Source organism: Lithobates pipiens, unplaced genomic scaffold (genome assembly GCF_037356315.1).
Source record: "Lithobates pipiens isolate NorthernLeopardFrog02 unplaced genomic scaffold, aLitPip1_a1.2 Scaffold_16, whole genome shotgun sequence".
Taxonomy (NCBI): Eukaryota; Metazoa; Chordata; class Amphibia; order Anura; family Ranidae; genus Lithobates; species Lithobates pipiens.
This window is the reverse complement of record NW_027507748.1, coordinates 498,669,986-498,695,948: the sequence shown is the minus strand read 5'-3', so window position 1 is coordinate 498,695,948 and position 25,963 is coordinate 498,669,986. Positions and strand designations below refer to the sequence as shown.

Below are 25,963 nucleotides of genomic sequence, written 5' to 3'. Positions count from 1 at the left end.
ACTTGGGGAAGTGACCGACCTTCCCTTCAGCAAATGTTTTGGCAGATTTGTCAAAAAAACAGCACTGGCAGGACAAAGAATTTGAGGATAGAGGGAGTAAGTTATTTCTAACCTGTCACCTTTCATAATCAATATTTAAAATAGATTTTTTTTCCAAAGTTAAAATTACATTTAGAGTACAAGGTCACTTAAGACAAAGACAAAGTATCTCTAATAAAACTGTTGGAAAAAAAATACATGGCCAGCCAGTACTGAATAAAGGCTATTACCTTTTCCCTTACCGCTGCTTGTTTTTCCCGAAGATATTTCTCTCTGCAGCGGTCACAGACTAAGTACCAAGTGCTTCCACCTACTCCTCCATCACCACAGTTCCCAGCCCATCCGCCACAGAAGTGTCCTATGCTGTTATAGCCTTGACCACCAGCATATCTTCCACAGCCTTTAAAGAAACAGGTTGATAAACAATTGTTGGTTTTCATATTTGTAGGAATTTAGAAAAAAAGGCATGATCATAAATTAAAACTAAAATTATACAAGCTACATGGTTAGAGTTAAGAAACTGCTGCGTTGTTAACTTGCACTTTCAGATAAATCAATTTTTAGAGTAGACCTGAACTGAAAGCAAAACATTTTCCCTCCCCATTTTGGATAGAGTAGGGGGCACTTATGACCCGTCAAGTTCAACCCCCCCTTCACTTACTGTCCTACAGCCAAAACAGGAAGAGGAAATCCCTCCGAAGTGAAGGAATCCTAGGGTGTCACCAGAACTAGTTTCCCTATTGGAAGAATGCCCTATTACTGTTCTGGTGTCAACCCATAATTTGTTTTTGTTTTTTTACTTGCATGCATGCTCAATTACGTACCAAGAAAAAGGCACCAAGGAGTGGCCATAATATTCAAACCGCAGTAACCCACAGCAACCAGATTTCGGTTTACTGAGAGAATGTCTGCTGACTGGCTGCAGGGTAAAATATATATTCTGGTTGATTTACTAAAGTAATAGCGATTGTTCACTTAGCAAAGCTAACGTCCACTTTTTTTTTTTAATATTGCCGCACAATTATTCAAAGTGGACACAACTTTTTCTTACTTTCCAAGTGCAGTAAACATTCACTTTACTAAGTAAGCAGCCTCTGTTGCCTTAGGCTGGCCATAGATGGAGCAAATTTCTTTACCTGCAACCAGGGGTTTGCAGCCATTGTGTTCTTGTGAGGGAAGCCATCCCCGCCGGGAGAACACAGTGATTATTGCTAGCAGTTATAACAGCCGTGAGATAGTCGCACGTAGAATCAAGCTGGCTGGTTGTACCAAAGTTGATTGATCAACTTGGGTACATTCAGCTTGCCCATACATTGTTCAAATTCTGGCTGGCTCCTGCTAAACCAGCCGAGAGTCTACAACCAGCTTTAGTAAATTGACCCCATTCAATACACATTTTGTTTTACAAAAACTTCTACATACCAAAATGAGAAAAATAAAATAAAAATTGGTTTCATATTGAACTGCATAACCACTGCTTCTAAGGCTAGGTTCACATTGCTGCGATGCGGGAACGCCGCGAATCCGCGGCGTTTTCCCGCATCGCATACCTCCCGCCGGCAGTTCACACTGCCCTATGCGGACGGCTGGGGGTGTCAATGTTATGTTAATGACACCCCCAGATCCGTCGGCATATCGCAGTGCGATCTGCCGACTCGCACAGGAATCGGATCGCATGGTGTGAACCCCCATGCGATCCGATTCCGTTGCGGACCCAAAAAAGGGTCCCGTGCGAGTTTGCTGCGGGACTGCTGCGAGTTCAGCCATACTATCTGTATGGCTGAACTCGCAGCGCTACGGAGATCGGATGTGATTTGCTGTGCGAATCACATCCGGTTCTCCCCCCGCAGCGGTGTGAACCCAGCCTAATGCGAATTTGAAGTTGTGCATTACCAACAAATTAAAATTGTGACATTACAAATAAGTGTACAACAGATCCCTGTGTCGTCAATCATGGTGATCTTAAAATAAAAAATTGTTATATACCTGGGTGAGCTTGCCGCATGTGATAGGTCACTGGATAAGGATGCGATTCTCCACATAATTCACAAACTGTGTCTTTCTCTGGTCCTCCTACTGCTAGCTGAGCCATTTCACCAAAGAGATTACCACGTGGCCGTGCCTCTGCCTTTTCCTTCTTCTTTTTCTCCTTCTTGGCTTTTTTGTTATCCTTTTCACCTTCTTTTTTCTTTAGCACAGCACAAGAACCAGGACTGGGGAAAATCATATTCTGGGAAGCGGCCTTTATAGTAGCCAGTGAAATATCTTCCCAAAAGGCCACAAGGTGTTGAAGTGTTAAAGGAAGAAGGGCTCTGGATTTGGTAGGGTGGTGATTTGACACATCAAATGGGGAACTCTCATGTTTGCTATCCTCACACCTCTCATGAAGTGTCCGTTCAGTAAGCATTGACAAAACCTTGTTCTTATTAATACTGACCATTTTTGATATGTCTGGCCCATGTGGTGATATATGAAACATGTTGAGAGCAGATGATATTTCTATAGAGTGTCTGTTCTTTAACTTGACTTCTTTTTCTTCTGAAGGCTGCTGACTGTTAAGACTGCTTCTAATGGGTGCATGCTCTTTGGACAAGTCTGGATTAAATTTTAAAAATGAAGAACATGCCATAGCATCATGAACAATACCTTCATGCCAAAGAAAAGCTGCAAACACAGCTCTTGCACATTCAGCTACAGATGGGGACATTGCTTCCTTTGCTGGTTCTGTAGATCTTGAACCATCTTTAAACAGAAAGTTTGTTTTTTCCTTTTTGGGCCGAACATGCCTGCCAGCACTTTTACGGCTGACTTTGGGAGATGATCGTGTGTCTTGCTCTTCCTTTACTGGTGCTTTTCCAATGCTAAAATGAACTTTGCATGCAGCATCATCAACACTTATTACCTCAGTATTGTCCTCACATGTGCTGTCAGTAATGCTGTTGGTCTTTAATGTACTTGAAGAACAGACTTCAACTACCTCACTGTGTAGATTTTCTTGGACAACATGTGGAGATGGAGCTCTATTTTCACTACCACCAGCAGGTTTACCATCCCTCACAGTCATTTTCGGTTTGGGTGAAGTGGACCGCCCTCTTAACGGTTCAGTGAATGGTACCTTCTTTTTGCGTAGTGTATCAGGATCCAGAGTATAGGAATCTGACTTGGATCTTTCCCGTGGTGGTTCAAGCTTGGCCTTTGCAGGACCAGCAGGTTTTTGAGGTAGGTTTTTCTCCTGTGGAGATGCAGAGCGGGAAGCACCTGCACTGGACACATTAGTCTTTCCTGTAGGCACAGTTTTTGGTTTTGGTGATGTGGAGCGTGAACCAGGGCCAGGTGATTCAGATCTCAGACCACATGATTTTCCATCAGACTTCAGAATTTGTAGAGTGTTGTGGTTTGGTGATAACGATCGGCTGTGGGAATCTGATCGGAGTTTTGCAGCATCTGACTTAAGGAGAAGAGACTCACTAGCTGTGAGCCCCTCATTATTTTGTGGTTTCTTCTGATCAGCATTAGCGCGGCTTGCTCTTCCATCTGGCTTGGATGACTTGCTTTCAGCTTTCTGCTTTGAAGGCAAGTCTGATTTGCTTGTTGTAGGAGTTGGCTTAGCAGGAACAGGAAAATGCACCCTTTCATCTGTATAACACAAAATGCAACATAAGACTTCATTCTAAAATGGCATCTAAACAAGTCTCTTCCAATTCTGTAACAGACTTCAGTTATTAGAAGATAACAAAAGTCAATATATTGCAGCTTACCAGTCCTTCGATGTGGTGGCTTGTTGGTTTTTCAGGCTTTCCTCCTCCTTTACTTTCAGCCAGTGATCCTTCAAATATTATATTATCTGTCCCTTCACATCAATAATATAATAATTTTCTATACTAGGTCTATGGAGGGAGCCATGGTTGTCACACAGATCATACTTCAAAACATGAATGGCCATCTCCATTACATGTTAATGTTATTGGAATAGTACTAGATACATCAGGATGTTTTCTTTTCAGCTCACAGTTATTTTCTATACCCAATTAAAATTGTATTAGTTTAACACCTAAGGACTGGTAAAAAGCAACATATTACATTTTTGTTTGAGTTTGGATATGCTTTAAGGCTTCAAATGTCTAAATAAAAGTTAATCTCTGTGGGTGGGAAAAAAAAATAACACTTAAGTTGCTCTCCTCATGCCTAGTTGCTTCAATGCCTTAAATGGTTATCAGTCCTAAAAATTGTGAATTCTGCAAGGTGCATGCTTTTAGTGCAGTGACCGGAAGCATGCATAAAAGAAGGGCACCAATGCGACAAGGTGTTCTGGTGCAAAATAAAGTAAGGCATCCTAGCATCCCTTTAGATATATATGTGTGTTCACTCCTGATCATGGTCTTTCGACTGAGTTGCCCAAAAAGTATGTAGAGTTAAAGGGATACAATTAGGGTGCCTTTGCATGCAGAAAGCTTGGCGACTATACATGCTACCAGACAACAACTTTTAGGCCATATGGCAGCACTATTGAGGAACAGAACAGCAAACTATAAAGTTGTGGCCTTGCTCAATTTGTGTAGTTGTACTAAACTGAAGAGTTTAAAAGTTTGCAGTAAAATTTTCCAGCGCAAGAGAGATCTAATAATCTGGACATAAAAACACAAACGGCTGACAAAAAAAAAAAAAAAAGTTACAATCAGTTAGCAGGTTAACCGGTTCCCGACTAGTTCACGTCTTTTTATAGGGGGCAGAATGGCACCCCTGCGTGAAACCCCATACAGATAGGAGGTTCCTTTTAACAGCCGCCAGCACAGCAGGGGACCCAATTGCCACACGCAATGGCGTGCACGAGTGCCAGTACGGGGATGTCTGTGTAGACACATAAATCCCTGTTCTGTCAGGGGAGAGAAATAAATGTAGTTTGTTCCTACCAAGTAGGGACGACGATAATGTCCCCTCCTTTAGTCAGTCCTATCCCCATACAGTTAGAATACAACACATTTAACCCCTTTATTGCCCCCTAGTGTTAACCCCCTTCCCTGCCAGTGACATTTACACAGTAACTAGTGCATATTATAGTACTGATCACTGTATAAAATGTCAATGGTCTAAAAAAAAAAAAAAAAAAAAAAAAAATGTAACCACTTGACCACTGGGCACTTAAACACCCTTAATAACCAGACCAATTTTCAGCTTTCGGTGCTCTCACATTTTGACTGACAATTACTCAGTCATGCAACACTGTACCCATGTGAAATTTTTGTCTTTTTTCACACAAATTGAGCTTTTTGGTGGTATTTAATCACCTCTGGGGTTTTTTATTTTTTGTGCTATAAAAAAAAAAAAAAAAAAAAAAAGACCGAAAATTCGGTAAAAAAATGAATTTTTCTTTGTTTCTGTTATAAAATTTAGCAGATTAGTAATTTTTCTTCATAAATTTTGGCCAAAATGTATACTACTACATATCTTTGGTAAAAAATAAGTTCAAATGGTGGATATTATTTGGTCTTTGTGAAAGTTATAGAGTCCACAAGCTATGGTGTCAAAATCTGAAAATTGATCACACCCAAGGACTGACGGCCCATCTCATTTCTTGAGACCCCAACATGCCAGAAAAGTACAAATACCTTGGAATGCCTTCTTTCCAAAAAAGGGCTCATTCGGGGGCTATTTAGTAAGAGGCATGATGAGTTTTTTGAAGCTGTCTTTTCCTACAATTCTTTGCAAAATCAAGATTTTTTTCCCTTTAACAAAATTGTCCTATTATCAGGTTATTTATCACACACAGCATATGCATACCACAAATTACACCCCAAAACACATTCTGCTATCACTCCCGAGTATAGCGATACCACGTGTGAGACTTTTACACAGCGTGGCCACATACAGAGGCCCAACATGCAGGGAGCACCATCAGGCGTTCTGGAGCACCCAGGCCAATTCTGACATCTCTCTTACATATAAAAATCATCATTTGCTAGAAAATTACATAGAACCCCAAAACATTATATATATTATATATGTTTTTTTTTTAAGCAAAGATCCTAGAGAATACAATGGTGGTCATTGCAACTTGTTATCCCACACGGTATTTGCGCAGCAATTGTTCGAACGCGTTTTTTGGGGGGGGGGGAACAGTTTTGCGCTTAAAAAAAAAAAAAAAAAAAAAAAAAAAACACAGTAACGTTAGCCAAATGTTTTTGCATAATGTGAAAGATGAAGTTACGCTGAGTAAATAGATACCCAACAGGTCACCCTTCAAAATTGCACACGCTCATGGAATGGCGCCAAACGTCGCTACGTAAAAATCCCCATAGGCGACGCTTAACATTTTTTTACTGGTTACATGTTTTGAGTTAGAGGTGGTCTAGGGCCAAAATTATTGCTCTCGCGCTAACGTTCGCAGCGATACCTCACATGCGTGGTTTGAACACCGTTTTCATATGTGGGCGGGACTTGCGCATGCGTTCACTTCTGTATGAGAGCACATGGGGACAGGGGTGCTTTAAATAAAAAAAAATGTTATTGTTCATTTTACTTTTAGTTTGACATTGTTTTCCCCAAAAATAAATTTTTTGATCACTTTTATTCCTATTACAAGGAATGTAAACATCTCTTGTAATAGGAATATGGCATGACAGATCCTCTTTACAGTGAGATATGGGGTCAATAAGACCCCGCATCTCACCTCTAGGCTGGGAAGCCGGAAATATATAAAAAATAAAAAACTGCAGGGAATTGCAGAGTATTAGCAGGGAATTGAGGGGTTAAATTTCCATGAGCAGCGATGTGGGCACTGCAGATGCAGGCCACAGCGCTGCTGACACCGATCACTTCCCCCTCTGCTGTACCGATCGGTACAGAGAGGGGAGGGAGGAACCGGCGTCATAACATGACGGCGGTTTGTTTACAAGTGCTCGCTCTGTCATTTGACGGAGCGATCACGTGGTAAACGGCCGCAATGAGCCGTGATGTGGACCCGGCGGTCACGGATGCTCTCGAGTGCGTGCCCCAGGGGGCGCGCGAGAGCGGGATTCTGAGGGGCCATTATTTAACGGCTTCTCAGAGTTAAACAATCACGGTGAAGCCATCATTCGGCTATGGGCTGGTTGTTAAGTGGTTAAGGATACTATAGCAAAAAGTAAAAAATATTGTTTTCAAAATTGTCTCACTTTTTTGTTAATAGCACAAAAAAATAAAAATAAAACTGCAGGTGACCAAACACCACCAAAAGAAAGCTTTATTTGTGGGGGGGGGGGGGTGCAAATTTTGTTTGGGTACAGCGTCGCATGACCGCGCAATTATCCAAGTGACGCCATGCCAAATTGTAAAAAGTGCTCTGGTCAGGAAGGGGGTAAAATCTTCTGGGGCTGAAGTGGTTAAAACTTAGACAAAGAAAAATCTTATGTAAAAGCACATAATATTCAAAGCACATAACCATTTCTATAGCAAAACCACCTGAAAAGGCACTTACATAGCACGTATTTACTCTATATAAAGCTACCATTGCAGGCAAAAGGTAATAAAATGTTTTCTTCTATTAAGGGAAATGGATAGCAAGGCTGCCATACTCTGCCATACATTTTAACATAGAATTTTTTTTTTTTACCAAATTCTTTTTTTTATATTGCAAAAAATAAAGAACCCAGGGGTGATTAAATACCACCAAAAGAAAGGTCTATTTGTGTGAAAAAAAAATAAAAATAAATCATATGGGTACAGTGTTGCATGGCTGAGTAATTGTCATCCAAAGTGTGAGCATCAAAATCTGAAAATTGGTCTGGTTAGGAAGGGGGTCTAAGTGACCAGTGGTTAAGGAAGACAGGCGAGTGCCAGAAAATAACTAAGTGCAGTTACAACCACTTTAAGGTTATTCCTTTTCAATCTGTAGCACTGCCATTTTCTGTAAAATTCAAAGCATTATGGCAACCCAGATGCATTCTGTATACAGTTAGTGTACAGTACACTGCCAGAAACATTTCCTGCTTCAGTGATTGGTTTATGAATTTTCCCAGAAGTCTGCTCTAAGATACAAGCCCTATTTCAGGCATCCACTGCAGCAAAAATTTCAGTTTTGGTTAGATGCTACGAAAGGGTTGATCGCATCAAAAGAATGTAAACCCTGCCACTGCCCTCATACTGCATTCTCCTTCAGAACTAGTATCCAAAAAGAACAGTTTTTTTCTTCAAGGTAGAAACAGGTAAGAATCTGCAACAAAATTTGTTAAATTCCCTTCAATGTACTTTGAACACCCAGAGGAGTCGTTCCCCCCCCACCCCGCCCCCCCCCCCGACAAAAGTAGAGTTACTGGTTATATACATATCTGCATACCTTTTGCAGGGTCAATTACTTTAAGAGGAATTTAACCCTGGAAGCTGTGCCTAAAAAATAGCAGGCAGAGGGCACAGGGTTTGACCAGCAGTGTTTGTGTTGTACCTGCAATATAGCTTTTCCCCATTACCGACTTACAATGACCTGTTATGCAATGTGTCTGTGTGGAGACAGCCATCTTGCTAGGAGGCAGGCCTTATGTTTCCTCATGTCAAAGCCTCTGGCAACAGTAGCCTTAACTAGCACAGTAGTGATATGTCAAAATTGAGACAAGCAGTGCTTTAAGGCCTAAATCTAGCTATAGGTTAGGTAAAACAGTTTGGACTTAGGTGATCCAAACTATTACCTTCACTCACAGATGCGCCCGCTGTATTGTATAAACTGTACGTAGCATAAATTGCATACAGTATACAATGCTGTATTCTAGACCCCGACCCACTCCCCAATGAGCTTAAAAAAAATTAATAAATGTAGTTTCAAAAGTGTAAACTTATCTACCTAGAGATCCTGCCAGCAACAGAACATATTGTTGCAAGTTGACAATGGAAATTAACTGTTTCCCAATTAGTAGTAGCATTGTCAGCCTGTGTGCGTGCCTTTAGTTAAAACTGCCTATCGGGCCAATCAGATATGCAATACAATGACCAACCAAAGGAAAAAAAGAATGGCAGGCTAACACTGCTGTGAGGCAACAGCTTTATAGTGTCAATCCGCAACAGAAGTGCTGTTATTGACAAGATCTCCTGGTAAAGTTTACAACAGACTTGCAGAAACAATATAAAATAAAGTGAGGCATTCTGTCATGCTGAAAAATAGATTTAGGGTACACTAAACAGACATGATGGCTGCCAGTGCTGACCTCCGTTTCTGAAAATTCCACATATGGCTTTACATCAATCCCCTTTTTGGGTCACTGACCGGGAACAAGTATTTTGACTTTTCCCTTGATGCATACGACTCAAACCATGGAAACAGACAAAGCTGGTAACTGGTATTTTCAGAAGGGCATTTTTATACCCTTTCTAGGCATTTTAGAATGCAACGCTTTTAATCGGTTATGAATAAAGTAATTGAATTTTTGTTTTAAAAAACAACCCTGGTACAACTACCTGCCCTGTTCAATGGTTTTGCACAGAGTAGTTTCTAAACCCTCCTTCTCAGGTCAGTGCTTCTGGATGATCCTTTTCTCGTTTTGCCACCATAGGAAGCCGCTTCCAATGGTGGCACACCTGTGAACTCAATCCATTGACACAGACAGTGCAGCTCAGCACCACTCTATCATCACAAGATTTGATTGACAGCAGCAAATGGCTCCCACTGCCGAGAGAGAGAGAGAGAGAGAGAGCGCGAGAGAGAGAGAGCGCGAGAGAGAGAGAGCGCGAGAGAGAGAGAGCGCGAGAGAGAGAGAGCGCGAGAGAGAGAGAGCGCGAGAGAGAGAGAGCGCGAGAGAGAGAGAGCGCGAGAGAGAGAGAGCGCGAGAGAGAGAGAGCGCGAGAGAGAGAGAGCGCGAGAGAGAGAGAGCGCGAGAGAGAGAGAGCGCGAGAGAGAGAGAGCGCGAGAGAGAGAGAGCGCGAGAGAGAGAGAGCGCGAGAGAGAGAGAGCGCGAGAGAGAGAGAGCGCGAGAGAGAGAGAGAGCGCGAGAGAGAGAGAGCGCGAGAGAGAGAGAGCGCGAGAGAGAGCGCGAGAGAGAGAGAGAGATGCTGCTCCCATGCACAGCACTGGGTTGAACATGGTAATCCATGCATTAGGTAAAATAACTTTTACCTTTACAATCACTTTACATCGTTAGACTGGAAACTGTCCGTAAGCCCTCCCTAGTCTGCATAGCATTTTATAGCATGTACAGGTGTGGGGAAACTAACAAAACTGCATCTGTGGACAGGTATCCAAATCTGGGAATAGGCTACAAGAACAGCATTTCTTTGCTAGGAAGGCTACATACACTAGCAAGGAGTAATGACTGACCTACTGGGAGGTTAGTTAATAAACATTTCTCTTTAATTTACATGCAAATCCGTTTATTTTTACATGAATGGCAAGCTAGGCAACCTCTAACATGGGGCTTACAAAGTCCCTTTATAAACTGAACACACAAAATTTAAAACAACTATTTAATACGTGATGCTGTGTAAAATCTACAAAATCCCACAATTTGCAAATCTCATAAACCCATACTTTATTCACAATAGAAAAAAAATTGATATCATCAAATGTTTAGGCCGAGAAAATGCACAATTTTAAGAAAAACATAAGGCAATTTTTAAATTGATGGCAGCAACAAATCCCAAAAAAGATAAGCTGTCAACGTACATGGTACGAACAAGGAAGAGCTGGAAGAACATTTTGCAACTAATTAGGTTAATTGGCAACAGGTTAGTAACATGACTGGGTATAACAAGGCCATCTTAGAGTCAGTGTCTTAGAAGTAAAGAAGGGCAGAAGTTCACTAATCTGAAAAGCTGCATTGAAAAATTGATGAACAATTTCAGAATAATGTTTATCAACCTAAATTTGCAAAGACTGTAAATATGTCACCTAATGCTTTGATGAAGGCTTCATAACGGAAATGAGTCCGCATTTACCCTGTACCCATGTAGTAAATAAAGTACTTCAATTCAAGAGCACACAGTGTCACCAGCCGTTCTAACTAGCAATACCCCTTTATGAGAGCTGAATGCCCTGGCTAGAGCACTGGACTCCAATTTATGCACTTCTATATTAAGCAGTAGAGCTATGGTAACCTCCTTGCTTTTCTATATCTACAGTACATATCAAAAGATGTAGAATCTATATAAATCTGTTTGTGCGCAAGGGAAAAGTCAGAAACGCAACATTGGATGCTCATCTTTGGACCCTTTGACGGCATTGCATTAAAACAGGCATATTTCTGAGATGGACATCACTGCATGGGCCCAGAAATACTTCCAAAAACAACTATCTGAACACAGCTGGCCATGCCATGCAAAAAAGCAAGCTTTATCAGGCAAAGAAGAAGCCATATATGAACACGATCCAGAAACGTTGCCTTCTCTGGGCCAAAGCTCATTTAAAATGGCCCGTTGCAAAGTGGATAACTGTTTGGAGGTCAGACTGCTTGTTATAAATGCTCAATTTTAAGGCCTCCATCTCTGGTGTGGAACGGGCAGGTTGCATATCTGGAAAGGATCAATCAATGCTAAAAAATACACTATCTCACAAAAGTGAGCACACCGTTTACATTTTTGTAAATATTTTATCTTTTTATGTGACACCACTGAAGAAATCAGATCCTCAGTTCTTTGCCATTAAGATGCCATGTTGAACTTTCAGTAACCAGTAAGAGAGAGCAATAACACCAAATTTAACACACCTGATCCCCATTCACACCTGAGACCTTAACACTAACGAGTCACATGTCACAATGGAGGGAAAATGGCTCATTGGGCTATGTGGAGGAGCACAAGGTCTCCAACATCCACCAGCTTCGTGTTATAATGGAGTAGTGGAAGAGGACTCCAGTGGCAACCTGTGACACTCTGGTGAATGCCATGCCCAAGAGTGTTAAGGCAGTGCTGGAAAGTAATGCAAAAAACACACAAAATATCGACACTTTGAGCCCAATTAGGACATTTTCACTTTTGTTGCCAGCAGTTGAGACATTAATGGTTGTGAGTTATTGTGAGGGGACAGCAAATTCACACTGTTATACAAGCTGTACACTCACTACATTGTAGCAAATGGTCATTTCTTCAGTGTTATCACATGAAGATATAAAACAAAAATGTGAGGGGTGTACTAACTTTGTGAGATACTGTATATCCATGTTTTAAAGCATTATATGCTCCCACCCCAACAACACCCTTTTTAGGGAAGGCCTTACATATTTCAGCAGGACAATGCTAAACCACATACTGCATCTATGACAATAGCATAGCGTTGGTATAGAAGAGTCCACGTGCTTAACTGGCCTACATGCAGTGCAGACTTTCCACTAATTGACATATTTTTCATTTCAAGATGCACCAAATTTTTTCAAAGAAGATCCAGGACTGTTGCGCAAATAGAATCCTTTATCAGCTAAGAATGCAACGATACTTCTCTCCCAAAACTCCAGAAACTGGTCTCCTCAGTTCCCAGATGTTTACAGAGTGTTAAAGCCCAACTTCGGACAAAAAATAAAGTTTGCCCTTGTAGATGGGTTGTGCCTACCTTGCATGGGTCAACTGCTAGTTTTGTCCTGGGGCAACCAGAAAGCTTATACTCACCCAATCCTCTGCTCGAGCGGTAAACATCGCTTTGCCCACAATCCAGCGGTGGACTGTTCCTGACATCCACCTGTCCAGAGCAGATCTATGGGCTTGAATTCAGGAACAGCCCAAAACACAAGACTGCTAGACCACAGCCCCACTGCAGGTTTACCTGGAGTTGGGCTTTAAAAGAGGGGAAGTTACACAGGGTAAACACGGCCCTGTTCCAACTTTGAGATGTGTTGCTGCCAAATTCAAAACTACCTTACGGATGGTGGCCTTTATAAAATCTGGTTTTACCACATTAGTTTGTAAAGCCTGTAACATATGCAATAGTATTATTCACATACCCCTTTGAGCAGTCTGAAACTAAAGCAGGTTTGGTAAATGGCCATGCTCAAGGCCATTAAAATATGTACCAACGGCAAATATACCGCTCTCTCCCCATGCCATCATTATGGCACATAAAGCATTCTTCTGCTTATAAAGACAATATAAAAAAAAAACTGTAAACATACCGTAAATAAAGCACTGCATTGGGTTACATCAGTACAGGAAACACAAAACAGGTCTACTCAGACACATATGGACTTAAATGGAGGTATTATCCTAAACTTACAATATGTCTCGCAAAAGGCCATCACTAACCTATATAAAAACTGGATGTCTAGTACAGAGCCTGGAACTGCCATATCTTTATTAAGCCCTAGAGATTACTAGGGTAAGCCATTTTCTTTTGAAAACTAGAGTATCTCCAAACGTTTACTATGGGTTCCTTCAGTAGCGGCATATTTATAGTGCTTGTATAGTTCCAAAACATCCATCAGCAGAACCTGTGGCTCTGGACTAGCAGTGGGCTTGGGTTCAGTCTAAACCCAGAAGTTAGCCGATATATACGAAAGGGTGCGAAAGCTTGCATACATCATTGATCTAATAAGGGCACATGGTCATATTTAGGTCAATGTCGTTGACCTAATACACAGTTTAGCTTGGGCCTGGGATCTTTCCAGTCATTCTTGTAGCTCTGGTCTCAAGCCCCATACACACCATCAGTTTTTCTGATGAGTTTTAACTTCAGATTTACCAAAACCATACAATGAGGTCAAACCTTAAGAGTTTCAATTTGTATGCAATCAGGCAGGCCCTTGCACTTTATGGTTTTGGTAAACCTGAATGAAAAAAAAAAACTTCATTCTCACACGCAGGGCGGATGTGTAACGAGAGGACGTAGTGTCCGCCTGAGGGGAGGGGCCTGCCAGCGCTAAGCTCACCGCACCGACGAACAAACAGCAAGGCATGGTTTGGAGCAGGGAGGTGAGAGATCCCAGCCCAGACATGTGGAAGCGCTCGGTGCGGTGCTGCTAACATCCCGCAGTCCTGAGTACGGAGCTTCCCCCAGCCTCATCACCTCGACCGGCCCACTCCCACTCCCCCCTCTCCGCTCTAGTGCACAACGGATACCCCCTGGCTATGCAGCAGGACCTCGGAGGAATTTGGAGGAGACCCTCCGGAGCCCGGAAACTAGAAGGAGACCAGTGGGAAAGAGACACAGCATTGACAAGGACGGTAACATTCTTAAAGTCACAATATTGTTGCTGTGTAATATACATCTAACCAGGGGAAACAAATAACGTGTCTATGGGGTTAAATGTATGCAGGTCAAAAGGAGCCTTGTTAAGTAGATGAGGAAGCCCGGCTGCGGATAAGTTTTCCTTGGTTGCATGTTTCCATCGACAGTTTTGAATTTAAAGCAACTGCAGGGTTGTATAAACCTTAACAGGATCGTAGTCTCATTGTATATGCATATGGTAACGGCTATGCTCAGTATACCAGGAGATAACTTGGAAAGTGTTCCCCTAAACAGTAGTGGATCCGCAGGGTCAACACGCATTATTTCCCTTAAATAAGTTGAAACATTACTTCATTGACTATCGCAAGTGCATGCGAAATTTGCACATGTGCAATAATACGTGAGAAAAAGTCGCATGGTTCAAAATGAAGGGATAAATACCTACCGCCAGGACAAATCTCGCATGGATAGGTGGAGGAAGTCCATGAGGTTTGCCTCTATTCTAGGGGTATATGCATTTGCTGGGCGAAGCATTTATACCATTGAGCAAACATTGATGAGAAAAGCAGTTTATATGCATCAGAGTGTGGATTTAATGGTGTGGGATTAAAAAAGGTTTTTCTTTATCCTTACTTTCTTGCTGACCCGGATACACATAAGAGCGGACTAGATACCTGGACCTGACTTTAAGAACCTTAGAAGAGAAATTATGGTAGGAGGAATTAATCGCAAAGAGATCTGCAATGCTACTTTAAGCTCTTTTTTCTTACGGTTGAAACGCTAGACGGATATAACTGGGGGAGGAGGTTTTTTTCTTTCCTCTTCCTGTTTGTCCCCTTTTTTGCTTTTTTTTTGTTGTTTTTTTTTCTCCTCCTCCTTTTTCCCTCTCCGTCAGCACATATTGTTTATGCAACAGGAAATTGAATAGACTACCTGAATCGCTTGTAATATCGTATACATTATACAATAAGAGGAAAATCGCATGATTTGATTACAGGGATTTTTTTTGTTTTTGCTTTTTTTGTTTTTTTTTCTCTCCTTGCCGTGTGCATTCCAGATCAGTACAAATTTCCTTGAATTCAGGATATCCTATTCTCCCTTTTAAGGGACTCTTCTGTTCTTAGTGGAGAATAGAGATGAGTTCCTAAATGGCTGGACGGTCCCCCCTCCCCTGGGATAAGATATTGACAACCTTTTGCCACTCTGCCTGTGAATCACATCAGGAATAAGAAATAGAGGTCAAACTCCACAGCCCAGCTATTCTATCTCTCCATGCGAGGTTGGATATCGAAAGACAGGAGGCGCTAAGCACTCGACAAGATATCAGGGTGACCCGTCAAGCCCAGGATCCATAGGTTTCAACCTAGGGGAGGATTGGCGCGGTTAAAGGTTACCTGTCGCTTAGGTAAGAAACCTCCTCAGATTATGTAGTGGAGGAAGATATTAAAATAAAATATAACGGGGAGCAGTATTATTATTCTGAGAGAAGAAGTTAGTGTCAAGGGGTCCCCCAAGGGACTCTGCCAGCGGAACATAGACATAGAGTGGAAAAAGGTTGAGATTCCCTAAGTAAAAGCGGGGAGCAAAGAGGTAAACTGGATGATCAGCTTCATAGAAGGAAAGTCGCTGGAGGAAGCGATTCCATCGATAAATTAAGACTTAAGGGAAAGAGTTTTCGAGGTGTTTAGGATCCACATAATTTTGAGATAGATTGAACTATGAGTAAGTCAGCAAATAAGATGGCGAAAAGTGGAGCCGCACGGAACATAAAAGATAAGAGTCTAGATACGTCGATCCAACAGTATATGACACAAGGAGCAAGCCCCAAAGAAGCGGGATTGGATAAAAGACAATCAACCATCTCAGAGTACAAGAAGGGATCGGGCAAACATAAGGGTGGAGGAACACAACATACCAGTGAGGACACAATAATAGAAAGTGACTGGGAGAGCAGCAAAACGGAAGAAATAAGGACAGAAGATCTTCCTCCCTCAAAAGGAGAAATGGCAGAGATGCTTTCAAAATTAGAGAATGCAATCAAAATGGACATCAGGGGGCTCCGAGAAGACCTAGGCGGATTACTAGAGAGAGTAGAAGCTACAGAAAATCGTATGGATCTCCAAGCCATAGAGCTAAACAAAGTTAAAGATCAACTAAGAACACTTCAACAAACACAAAGGAATACGCTGTATAAACTGGAAGACCAGGAAAATAGAAGTAGAAGGAAAAATTTGAAATTGCGCTCAATCCCGGAAACAAAAGGCGAAGACTTAAGAGTAATACTAAACAGCATTCTCGCCCCTTGCTGGGGAAATGAGATGGGAGCTCCACCAAGGATTGATAGAATCCATAGAATTGGTAAAACAAGATTTAGAGATATGGACAGACCGAGAGACATAATAGTGCGGTTCACATTTTTCGATGAAAAAGAAGTAATATGGAAAAAGTTAAGGGGAAAAACCCCACATGTATATGAAGGAAGAGAAATACAGATATTCCCGGATATGGCACCCGAGACGCTTTTAAGGAAAAGACTTTTGAAACCCCTACTAGATGAATTGCAAGCTCAGAACATTAAATATAGATGGGGCTTTCCTGCTTGCTTAATAGGGAACAAAGATGGTAAATCGGCGAAGCTGGTTTTCCCGGAAGATTTGGAAGATTTTTGTGAGAAACTGGGAATACGCCCGCCTATACTTCCTGGTTGGCAGATGGAATAATGGGCTCATTGTAGGGGGAAAAAATGGGTCCGGGGAAAGGAGGGGAGGGAAAAGGGGAAGGAAATAAGGAAAATATATAATTTAAACAAGATTGTGGGATTTAATACCTCCTGTCTCATGGGGAGAGGCGGGAGAGGCGCAGGTGGAAAAGCCCCAAACCCTCTTAACAAATAGATTAGGAGATGGTAGGGGTGTGTACGACCATTAACCTAACAAAGGCCGTAAATAGGCCAAGGGAGTTGGGGGGAAGGGGGAAGGTAAGGAGGGAGGTGGGTATGGGATGCAAAGAAGGGAAGGAGGGAGGGGTAGTTAGGGAAGGTATAAGGTTGGGGAAGGGAAGTAAAGTGGAAAGAGGGGTGGGGGAGGGTAGAGGAAAAATGTGGACCACCTTAGTAAACAAGATAAGAAGTACCTATGTAGGGCAGGGAAATGTAGGACAAATAGATGGGCAACAGTAAAATAGACGGCTTGAAATTTATGTCCCATAACGTGAAGGGCATGAATACCCCAATAAAAAGACATAAGATCTTAGCAGAATTGAAGCGCTATGAGGCTGACGTTATATCTCTACAGGAGACACAATCTCCCTCGCATCAAACATTAGATTATATTCCAATAACTACCCAGTCTGGTTCTATAGTGATACTATTTCAGCCAGAAGTAGAGGGGTAGCGATAGGGTTTTCCAAAAGAGTAAGGTTTCAGTTGAAGGAAAAAATGTGCGATGCAGAGGGAAGATATTTGTTCCTAAGAGGTACATTAGAGGAATTGGAGTGTACTTTAGTAAATATTTATGCTCCGAATAGCAACCCAATTAGTTTTTTAAATAAGATATTATATAAACTTATGGACTTTAAAGCAGGTTATGTAATTATGATGGGAGATTTAAATTTCGGCCTCAACCCGGAAGTCGATAGTTCTTCGGAGGTTAAAAAGATGAGAAGCGCAGCACACAAAAATATAGTTCAAAAGCTATATAACAACCAATTAGTGGATGTATGGAGAGCAAAAAATCCCCTGTCACGTGATTATTCCTTCTATTCATCAGTCCATGGGACGTATTCACGCATTGATTACATATTCATAGACCATGGGCTATTGGAATATGTGATGGATTCAGGGATAGAAGTGATGACTCTTTCGGACCACGCCCCGGTAAAACTATGCCTAAACATCTCAAGGATAGGGAGGAACCTCTCTGGATGGCGGTTGAATGAGGAGCTATTGCTTAGGGAGGAGGACAGGATAAAAATCGCGAGTGAGATCGATCAATATTTTACATTTAATGATACAGAGGGAATTAAAAGTAACACGTTGTGGGATGCGCATAAGGACTATATAAGGGGAATACTGATATCTATGCAATCTAAAAAGAAAAGAATGAGAGCCGAAAAAATCAATAAATTAATGAGTGAGATACATTGTTTAGAACAAGACCATAAAAAAAAAGTCTGCCCCAAAATGACCTGGTATTTAAAAAGTTATTAACGGTAAGGATGGAGCTGAAGGACCTTTTGGACCAAGAAGCGGCGATGACGTTTAAAGGGTTGGCCAAGGAACAATATTTATGGGGAGATAAATCAAGCAAGTTTTTAGCCAGAATGTTAAAAAAGAAAAAAGGGAAAAATTTCATTGGGGAAGTTAAGAATAAAAATGGAAAAGTGCTCTATACTACCAAAGATATAGCAGAAACTTTTAGACTATACTTTGAGCGGATATTTACAGACAGTAAGAAAAAGGTCAAAAACGGAGATAAAGAGCAGAAGATCAGGGAATTTTTGGAGAAAAATACTTTGACTATAATCACCCCCACGGAAAGGGACATACTTGAAAGGCCAGTTTCGGAGGATGAAATAGTTAGAGCATTATTAAAATCAGCACCAGGAAAATCCCCGGGACCAGACGGTTTCACAACATTATATTATAAAACGTTTAGAGAGGCCCTTGTTCCCCAATTGTGTCGGTATATGAATGGCCTAGGAGAAGAATATAGAATAAGTAATGAAGATTTAAGGGCTACAATTACTCTAATACGGAAGGAGGGCAAAGATCCCACACAGTGTACCAGCTACAGGCCGATTTCGCTGTTAAACGCGGATACAAAACTATATGCTAAAATATTAGAGCGAATGAAGGGTTTAATGACATCACTGGTCCACCCAGACCAGACGGGCTTCATAGGGGGACGAGAGGGAAAGGATAACGGAATAAAGACACTCCTCCTGCTTCAAAAGATGCGACAGGGTGGAACCCCCAGTCTGCTCCTGTCGTTGGACGCACAGAAAGCCTTCGACAGAGTAGACTGGGGGTTTATGTTTAAGACATTAGAGAAGATGGGGCTAGGACCTAAGATGTTACAGAAGATAAAGGTACTGTACGAGCATCCAAAGACATGTATAAAAGTTAATGGGTATGTGTCGGAGCCTTTCGAAATGGAGAGGGGTACAAGGCAGGGCTGTCCGCTTTCGCCCCTCCTGTTTGTGCTCTCCTTGGAGCCACTCCTGGCAGCAATAAGAGGGGATCCGGGGATAGAAGGGGTGAAAGTGGAAAAAGTGGAATATAAATACTCCGCTTTTGCGGACGATATCTTAATTTACTTGAACAACCCAAAGACATCTATGCCTAAATTATTTGAGCTACTCGACCAATACGGGGAGGTCTCAAATTTTAAAATAAATAGGTCAAAATCGGAGATAATGAATATCAATATTAACAAGCGAGAGGCACAAAAGGTACAACAAAGTTGGAAACTCCCGTGGAAGAGTGAGCTTAAATATTTAGGGATAAAATTAGCAAAAACAGAGAGGAAAATGTACCGTTGTAATTATATCCCGTTACTAGACGAGATACAGGCAGAATGTAAAAGGTGTAGCTATAGGGCATTATCATGGCTGGGAAGAATAAATTCATTAAAGATGATAATATTTCCTAAGATCTTATACAGGTTTCAGATGCTCCCTATTCCTCTGTCCAATGTTTACTTGTCAAAATTAAAATCTATCCTAATGAAATTTGTTTGGAAAAATAAAAAAGCCAGGGTGGCCCTAGCTACACTCCGACAACCAAAGAACAGGGGTGGAGTAGCAGTGCCAGATGCGCAGACTTATTATGAAGCTGTTGTGGTGTCTAGAGTGAGTGAATGGAGCATAAGGGATAACACAGAGAAAAGATGGGTGAGACTGGAACACGATTTATGTAGAACAAAATTAGATAAGCAAATTTGGAATCCTCCTTTAGAGAGAAGTGTATTTTTGGAAGGGAATAATATTACACGAAACACATTGCGGATTTGGGATAAGATATATAGGCAATTTAACGGAAAATACAATTCACCACTTATAGCATTAAAGAATAATAATTTTTTCTTACCAGGATGTCAGGAAATAGGAGGGAATTGGGTTAAAGAGGAGGTAAAATTAAAAGATGTAATGAAAGGGGAGGGACTAGCACCATATCATGAGTTGGCACAAAAAAAAGAGATGATGATAATTGATGAGTGGAGGTACGCTCAGCTTTCGAGTTTTATCAAAAAACTCCCTGGACGGGTTAGAACAGCGGAAGATCTGACCCCGTTGGAACAACTCTGTACATTAAAGACAGCAAAGAAAGTTGTTTCGAGATGGTACAGAATGCTGTTAGAGGGAGTAGAGCTGGGGGTACCTGCGTACATCAAAAAATGGGAGAGGGAATTAGGATCACAACCAGAAAACACAATAGTAAGGAAAATATTTAAATTAGTGCATGGCCCGGCGGTAGACGCCAGAACGGCGGAAATGAGCGCTAAATGTTTGATGAGATGGTATTATACCCCAGAGAGGAAAAGCAAGTTTCAGCAGGATGGCGCCAGGGAATGTTGGAGAGGATGTAGAGAGGTGGGCACGATGGCACATTTGTGGTGGAGTTGTCCAAAAATAAAATCCTATTGGAACCAAATTATAGCCCACATTAAAGAGATTACAGGCAAAGAGGTGAAGGCTGACCCCTGGGTAGTGTTATTCCATGGGACAAGAATCGGGCTCAGACAATATAAGGAATCAGTGATCCCCCACCTGCTGAATGCAGGTAAAAAATTAATACCGAAGAAATGGCAAGAGAAGGAAGTTCCGTCAATGTGGGAATGGGTGGATTCGGTAGAAAAGACCTATAAAATGGAGTGTCTGAGAAGTAGCCGGGAAGAGCAGAGTATTACTCCAATTATAGGGAAATGGAAGTGCTGGGTAGATTTCAGGAAGAAATGGCTCATCTCAGAGGGGTTGAGGAAGCCCTAAATAGGTACAGTCAAGATACTACAAGGTACAATTTAGATAGAAATTAAAGTACTTATGGAAAAAATAGGAAAAGGTGGTCCACAGATAGGCAGGAGGGGGGGGGGGGTTAGGGGAAAGGGGAGGAAGAAGATGGGAGTGTGTGACAGAGAGGGATTAGAAGATTAATATGAAAAATAGTAAGCCTGGTATCAACACTCCCAAAAAAAAACAAAAAACAAACAAACAATAATCCAGTAAAAAAACTGATAGTGTGTATGGGGCATTAGAGTATAGCAGGTGGACCAAATTCAAATGTTAGCCGTCACTCTGTAGCCTCTACCAGATCAGACAGTTTTGTTTCATCAGGGCCCAGTCTTCTATTCTCAGTAACTTGCTTGATAATATGACTGTATGAACCTAGGTTCTATGAGCCAGGTGCATTTCAGATTCCTTATTCCTTTGCATGCCAATAGCGTTAGAATCTTTCCACAAAGTTTATCTAACAAATTGATTATGCGTTTCGCAACAAATGCTTTTTAGGTGGGCAGTGTTCTTTACCCCAGTTAGGGTCAGGCTATATTTGGCCCTTAGGCTGTATGTTTTTTCAACATCCTCTTGCTATTAATTTGCCAATTCATACGGTTATACTAAGTGTTGCACAAATTGCTCCCACTGTTGGACCTCCACTCTAACCATCACGGTTACCAAGACCTCGCGTTCAAGACACAATTTTGACATTACTGTCCTGAAAAGTAACCGGTCTTGGCCATTAGTTTTTTTTATACCAGAAAGAAAGTTGAGTTTTTAGCACAGTCCTTCCAGTAGCACCTAAGATGACATGGTTTTGAGACAAGTACTTAAATGTTTAAAATTTCAGTAACAACTATGCTAAAGGTTATTTTAGGGCACACAAATGCAATAACCCATTTTTTTTTGTAATACATAAAAGATGAACTGAGTAAATAGGTACCCAACATTTCAAGTATTCAAATTGTGTGCCCTTGCAAACAGCGAAAAAACATCAATACCCTATATTTTCCGTAGGCAATGCTTTAAAAAGCCTCTACAGGTCATCAGTTTAGGAGTTACGCAGGAGCTCTGGTTACCCAGGAGCACGTGGGTTTTTGTATATTTGTTGCGGTGGGGCGCACAAACTTTAAAGAAAACGGCGTCTCTGTAAAGGTCATTAAAAAAATTTAACATGACTTTATTGCCATCACATTTACAGGGAGGGTGCAGTGTGTACCAAATATATGCCGTGTCACTTGCCGGCTCTGAATGCAATTGCAGGTTTCTGTGTGTTTTCTTTAGCGATGGAGTGTAACTGTCAGGCCTCCCAGCCAAAGTAAAGGGACAGGGTCAACCTGTGACATCACAGGTTGATGCCACCACTTTCTCTACTTCAGCAGCTGAATGACCGTTCCTTCACTGGCACCAAGGAAAACAAAGGAGCCAGAGACTGCATTCAGAGTAGGCAAGTGACAGCCTTTATTATGTGCACCCTTCCCCTCACTGTCAACACTGCTCCTCTCTTTGCAAACACTGCTGCCCAGGGCCGGCACTCTCACTAGGCACTAGGGGTGTATTGTACATGTCCCTGCTGCCACCCATCTGTATATTGTACACCACCCCTTGTTGGGGAGTTACACGGGGGGGGTTATGAAAAATCTCGTGGGCATGCAGGGGAAAGTGGGTGGAGCTGGGGGGGGGGGTGGCAAAAAGCCTTGCACCAGCTTTGTATTTAATCTGATTCCTATAGAGGATATGCTTTTACAGGAATACCAAGCATTGAATTGGATATAGTTTAGACTTGGCAGTACCCGTTGAATATTAAACTATTTTTTGTTGTTGTTTTAAAGCAAAAGGTTATACTTGCTATGTGCAATGACATTGCAAGGAGTGATACAGCACAGTCCCTCGCAAGCACAGTCCTTCTCCCAGCTTTGCATGCCTCCTTGACAAGCCAGGTGCTAAAGGGGAACCCATGCGTGTGCCGTCCAGAGCCAGGTTGTGTGCGTCCATAAGCACACAGCACTGATAAGCCACGTCCAGGCTGTTGTCAATGTTTCCTGTGAAAGTAGAAAGTGAGAGAAGAGGTACTGCAGCTGGGACAGCGCTGGAGCGGTGAAAGGCGTCAGGTAAGTTTTTTTTTTTGGAAGGGGGGGGGGGTAGTTGGGGGTAGTTGGGGGTATGTAAAAACCACTTGCTATCCAGGCCAATTCTGACATTTCTCTCCTACATGTAAAAACTAAAGGGCAGCTGATGAAACTCTCTCGCATGGTATTTGCGCAGTAATTTTTCAAACTTTTTTTGGGGAAAAAAAACAAAACTTTTCTGCATTAAAAAAAAACCCAGTAAAGTTAGCCCAATTATTCTGTATATTGTGAAATATGTTATGCCAAGTAAATTGATAGCCAACATGTCACGTTTCAAAATTGCACACGGAACGGCACCAAAAACTTTGGTACTTGAAAATTTCCATAGGTGACGCTATAATTTTTTTTTTTTTTTTACAGGCTACATGTTTATAGTTACAGAAGAGGTCTAGTGCTAGAGTTATTGTTCTTGCTTACATTTGCAGGGACACCTCACATGCGAACAGTTTTCATATGCTTCTGCAAGCAAGCATGCGGGGACAAGGGCCACGAAGGGGGGAGCCCCCTCCCACCACCTGTAAGAACGATCAAGTGGCTGGACAGCCGCTATCATGGTGCAGGGACTTGCTGGCTCTAAAAGATGATATCTGAATGATGCCTGTAGCTGCAGGCATCAGATATCACAGCTCAAACCCGATGAGGTCATATGACATTGGGCAGGTGGCAAGCGGTTTCGGTTAAAAAAAAAAAAAAAACACAACACCACACATTTCAGTTTACAACCACTTGCAGACCGTCTTCCGCACATATACTGTGAGCTCACCCGCGGGTCTCTGGCCACCCGCGATCACGGGAAAGAGGCAGAACAATGTAAACAAAGCAGATTGACGTGCTGACAGTAGAGTGAGATCGGTTGTTCCTAGTGATCTCTCTGTACTCCTAGTCAGTTCTCTCTCTCCTCTCTCCCCCCCCCCCCATTAGAAACCCTTCCCTAGAACAAACTTAACCCCTTGATTGCCCCCCCCTCTAGTGTTTTGTACACAACTTTTACACAAAACAATCAATATACGCCAATTGCAATTTTTACCAAAAATATGTAGAATACATATAGGCCTAAACTAATGAAGATATTTCTTTTTTGGATATGTATTATAGCAAAAAGTAAAAAAATAAATAAAACAAAAAAACGGCAGGAGGTGATTAAATACCACCAAAAGAAAGCTCTATTTGTGGGGGGAAAAAATAAAAAATAAAATAAAAAGGACATTGATTTTGTTTGGGTACAGCGTTGCACGACCAACGCAGTGCCGTAGAGGAAAAAATGACCTGGTCAAGGGGACAAATCGCAGAATACTGGAAAGAAATTATACCGGAGACCTTGTAGAAGCCCAACGACTGCAGCAAATTCAACAGATAATTAATGACATCAAGGGACAGGACATCATGGGACATTGTAGCCCTAAAATAAACTAGGGTCATTCTGTAGGATTTGGAAAGACCTTGCTTACGTTTTCTAAAAGGAAAGAATTTGACCACCCCTTGTGACCAAGTCTGCAAGGTGTCGGAAAACTGTATTTTTGTGAAGCAGCAGGTTGGAACAGATAGTAGAAAGGAGCAGAGGAGACAGCAATAGAGACGGTGTTCCTCTCAAGATTAGGTGAAGGATAGGTGGTATCTTTTCTAAGTTGGAGGAATTGGCAGATGTCCCCCTTCTCACCTCCAGGGGTAGAGGCAAACCTGCAATGTGTAGAAGATTCTGGAGCAGGTCTAGACTTAAGAGGTGCAGAGTTTGCCTCAAAAAGGAGGTCCTGCTGTAGTGAAAGGTGCCTCGAGTGGGCGAACAGATCAAACGTAAAGTAGGGTAGGCATTTAATAGAGGTGCGATTTTGGATAGTAGGGTTAAAAAAATAAATACACCTTCCATAGTAGCCACTGCAACTTACTCTTCAAGAGATTTTTTTTAAAGGAGGAGCTCACCTTTGAAGTACATTTGAAAAAGGTACCTTTTTCCTGTGCTGGGTCAGCCAATCAAGCTCTAAGCCATAATATTTCACAGATATATACAGAAAATAAGGACATTCTAAAGATTCAACAAATCACACTCTCCATGGCATCTACACAGAAAGGCAGGGCCAAAGCAAAAGTTGTAATCTTGCAGAAATAGGTATATTAGGGGAAGTTCACAATTTAGTCTTCAACCGGTTTGCCATAGTCATAGGGCTGCCCCCCGGGAAAACTACAAAAGTTTCCAAATGCCAATGAACTGAATCCTTAGAGGAAATTCCTTCAGTAGAAACCATACATTTAGTGCAGAATGGCTGGGTCCACAGTGGGAACAATCCTTTTTTATTTAAACTTATCAAAAGGGTACAAGGCATCAAAATTGCATGCATAGCCTGCAGAGTTGGGTCAACCATTGTATAGGGCTCAATCAGCCTGATCAGAGAAAGGCTATTACTAGAAAACCTTTTATGTAGGGGATGTGTAGCAGTACATTAGACTAAAAAACCCCATTTGAATCCACTTATATCTAATGTCCAATAATAAGATCAAACGATTCGGCAATATGACGGGCTCTCAGGTAGCAGAAAACTGTACATATGGAAGAAAGAAAAGAAATGAGACCACAGTGGTTCCAGGAATGCAATCAAAGGGAGAAGTAGCAACGTAATTTGATCAAGTATGATTTTAATTATTGTGCATTTTTCAATAAAGTTAGAGCATCCCATATATGTGGCACAAGGCCACACAGGTG

General features: G+C 41.7%; 1 protein-coding gene across 16 annotated transcripts in view; it reads right to left on the bottom strand.

The window, feature by feature from the left end:
- MYCBP2 (MYC binding protein 2) overlaps nucleotides 1–25,963 on the bottom strand; it is a 399,577-nt gene that overhangs the window by 53,787 nt on the left and 319,827 nt on the right. For 15 of the 16 annotated variants that reach the window (XM_077483080.1, XM_077483077.1, XM_077483078.1 and 12 more), the window contains 2 exons: nucleotides 2,026–3,675; nucleotides 270–439 (listed from right to left, as the gene is read on the bottom strand). In XM_077483080.1, coding sequence (XP_077339206.1) covers nucleotides 270–439; nucleotides 2,026–3,675 — 1,820 coding nt within the window. The remainder of the gene's footprint in view (nucleotides 1–269; nucleotides 440–2,025; nucleotides 3,676–25,963) is intronic. The other variant, XM_077483079.1, reaches the window with a different exon arrangement.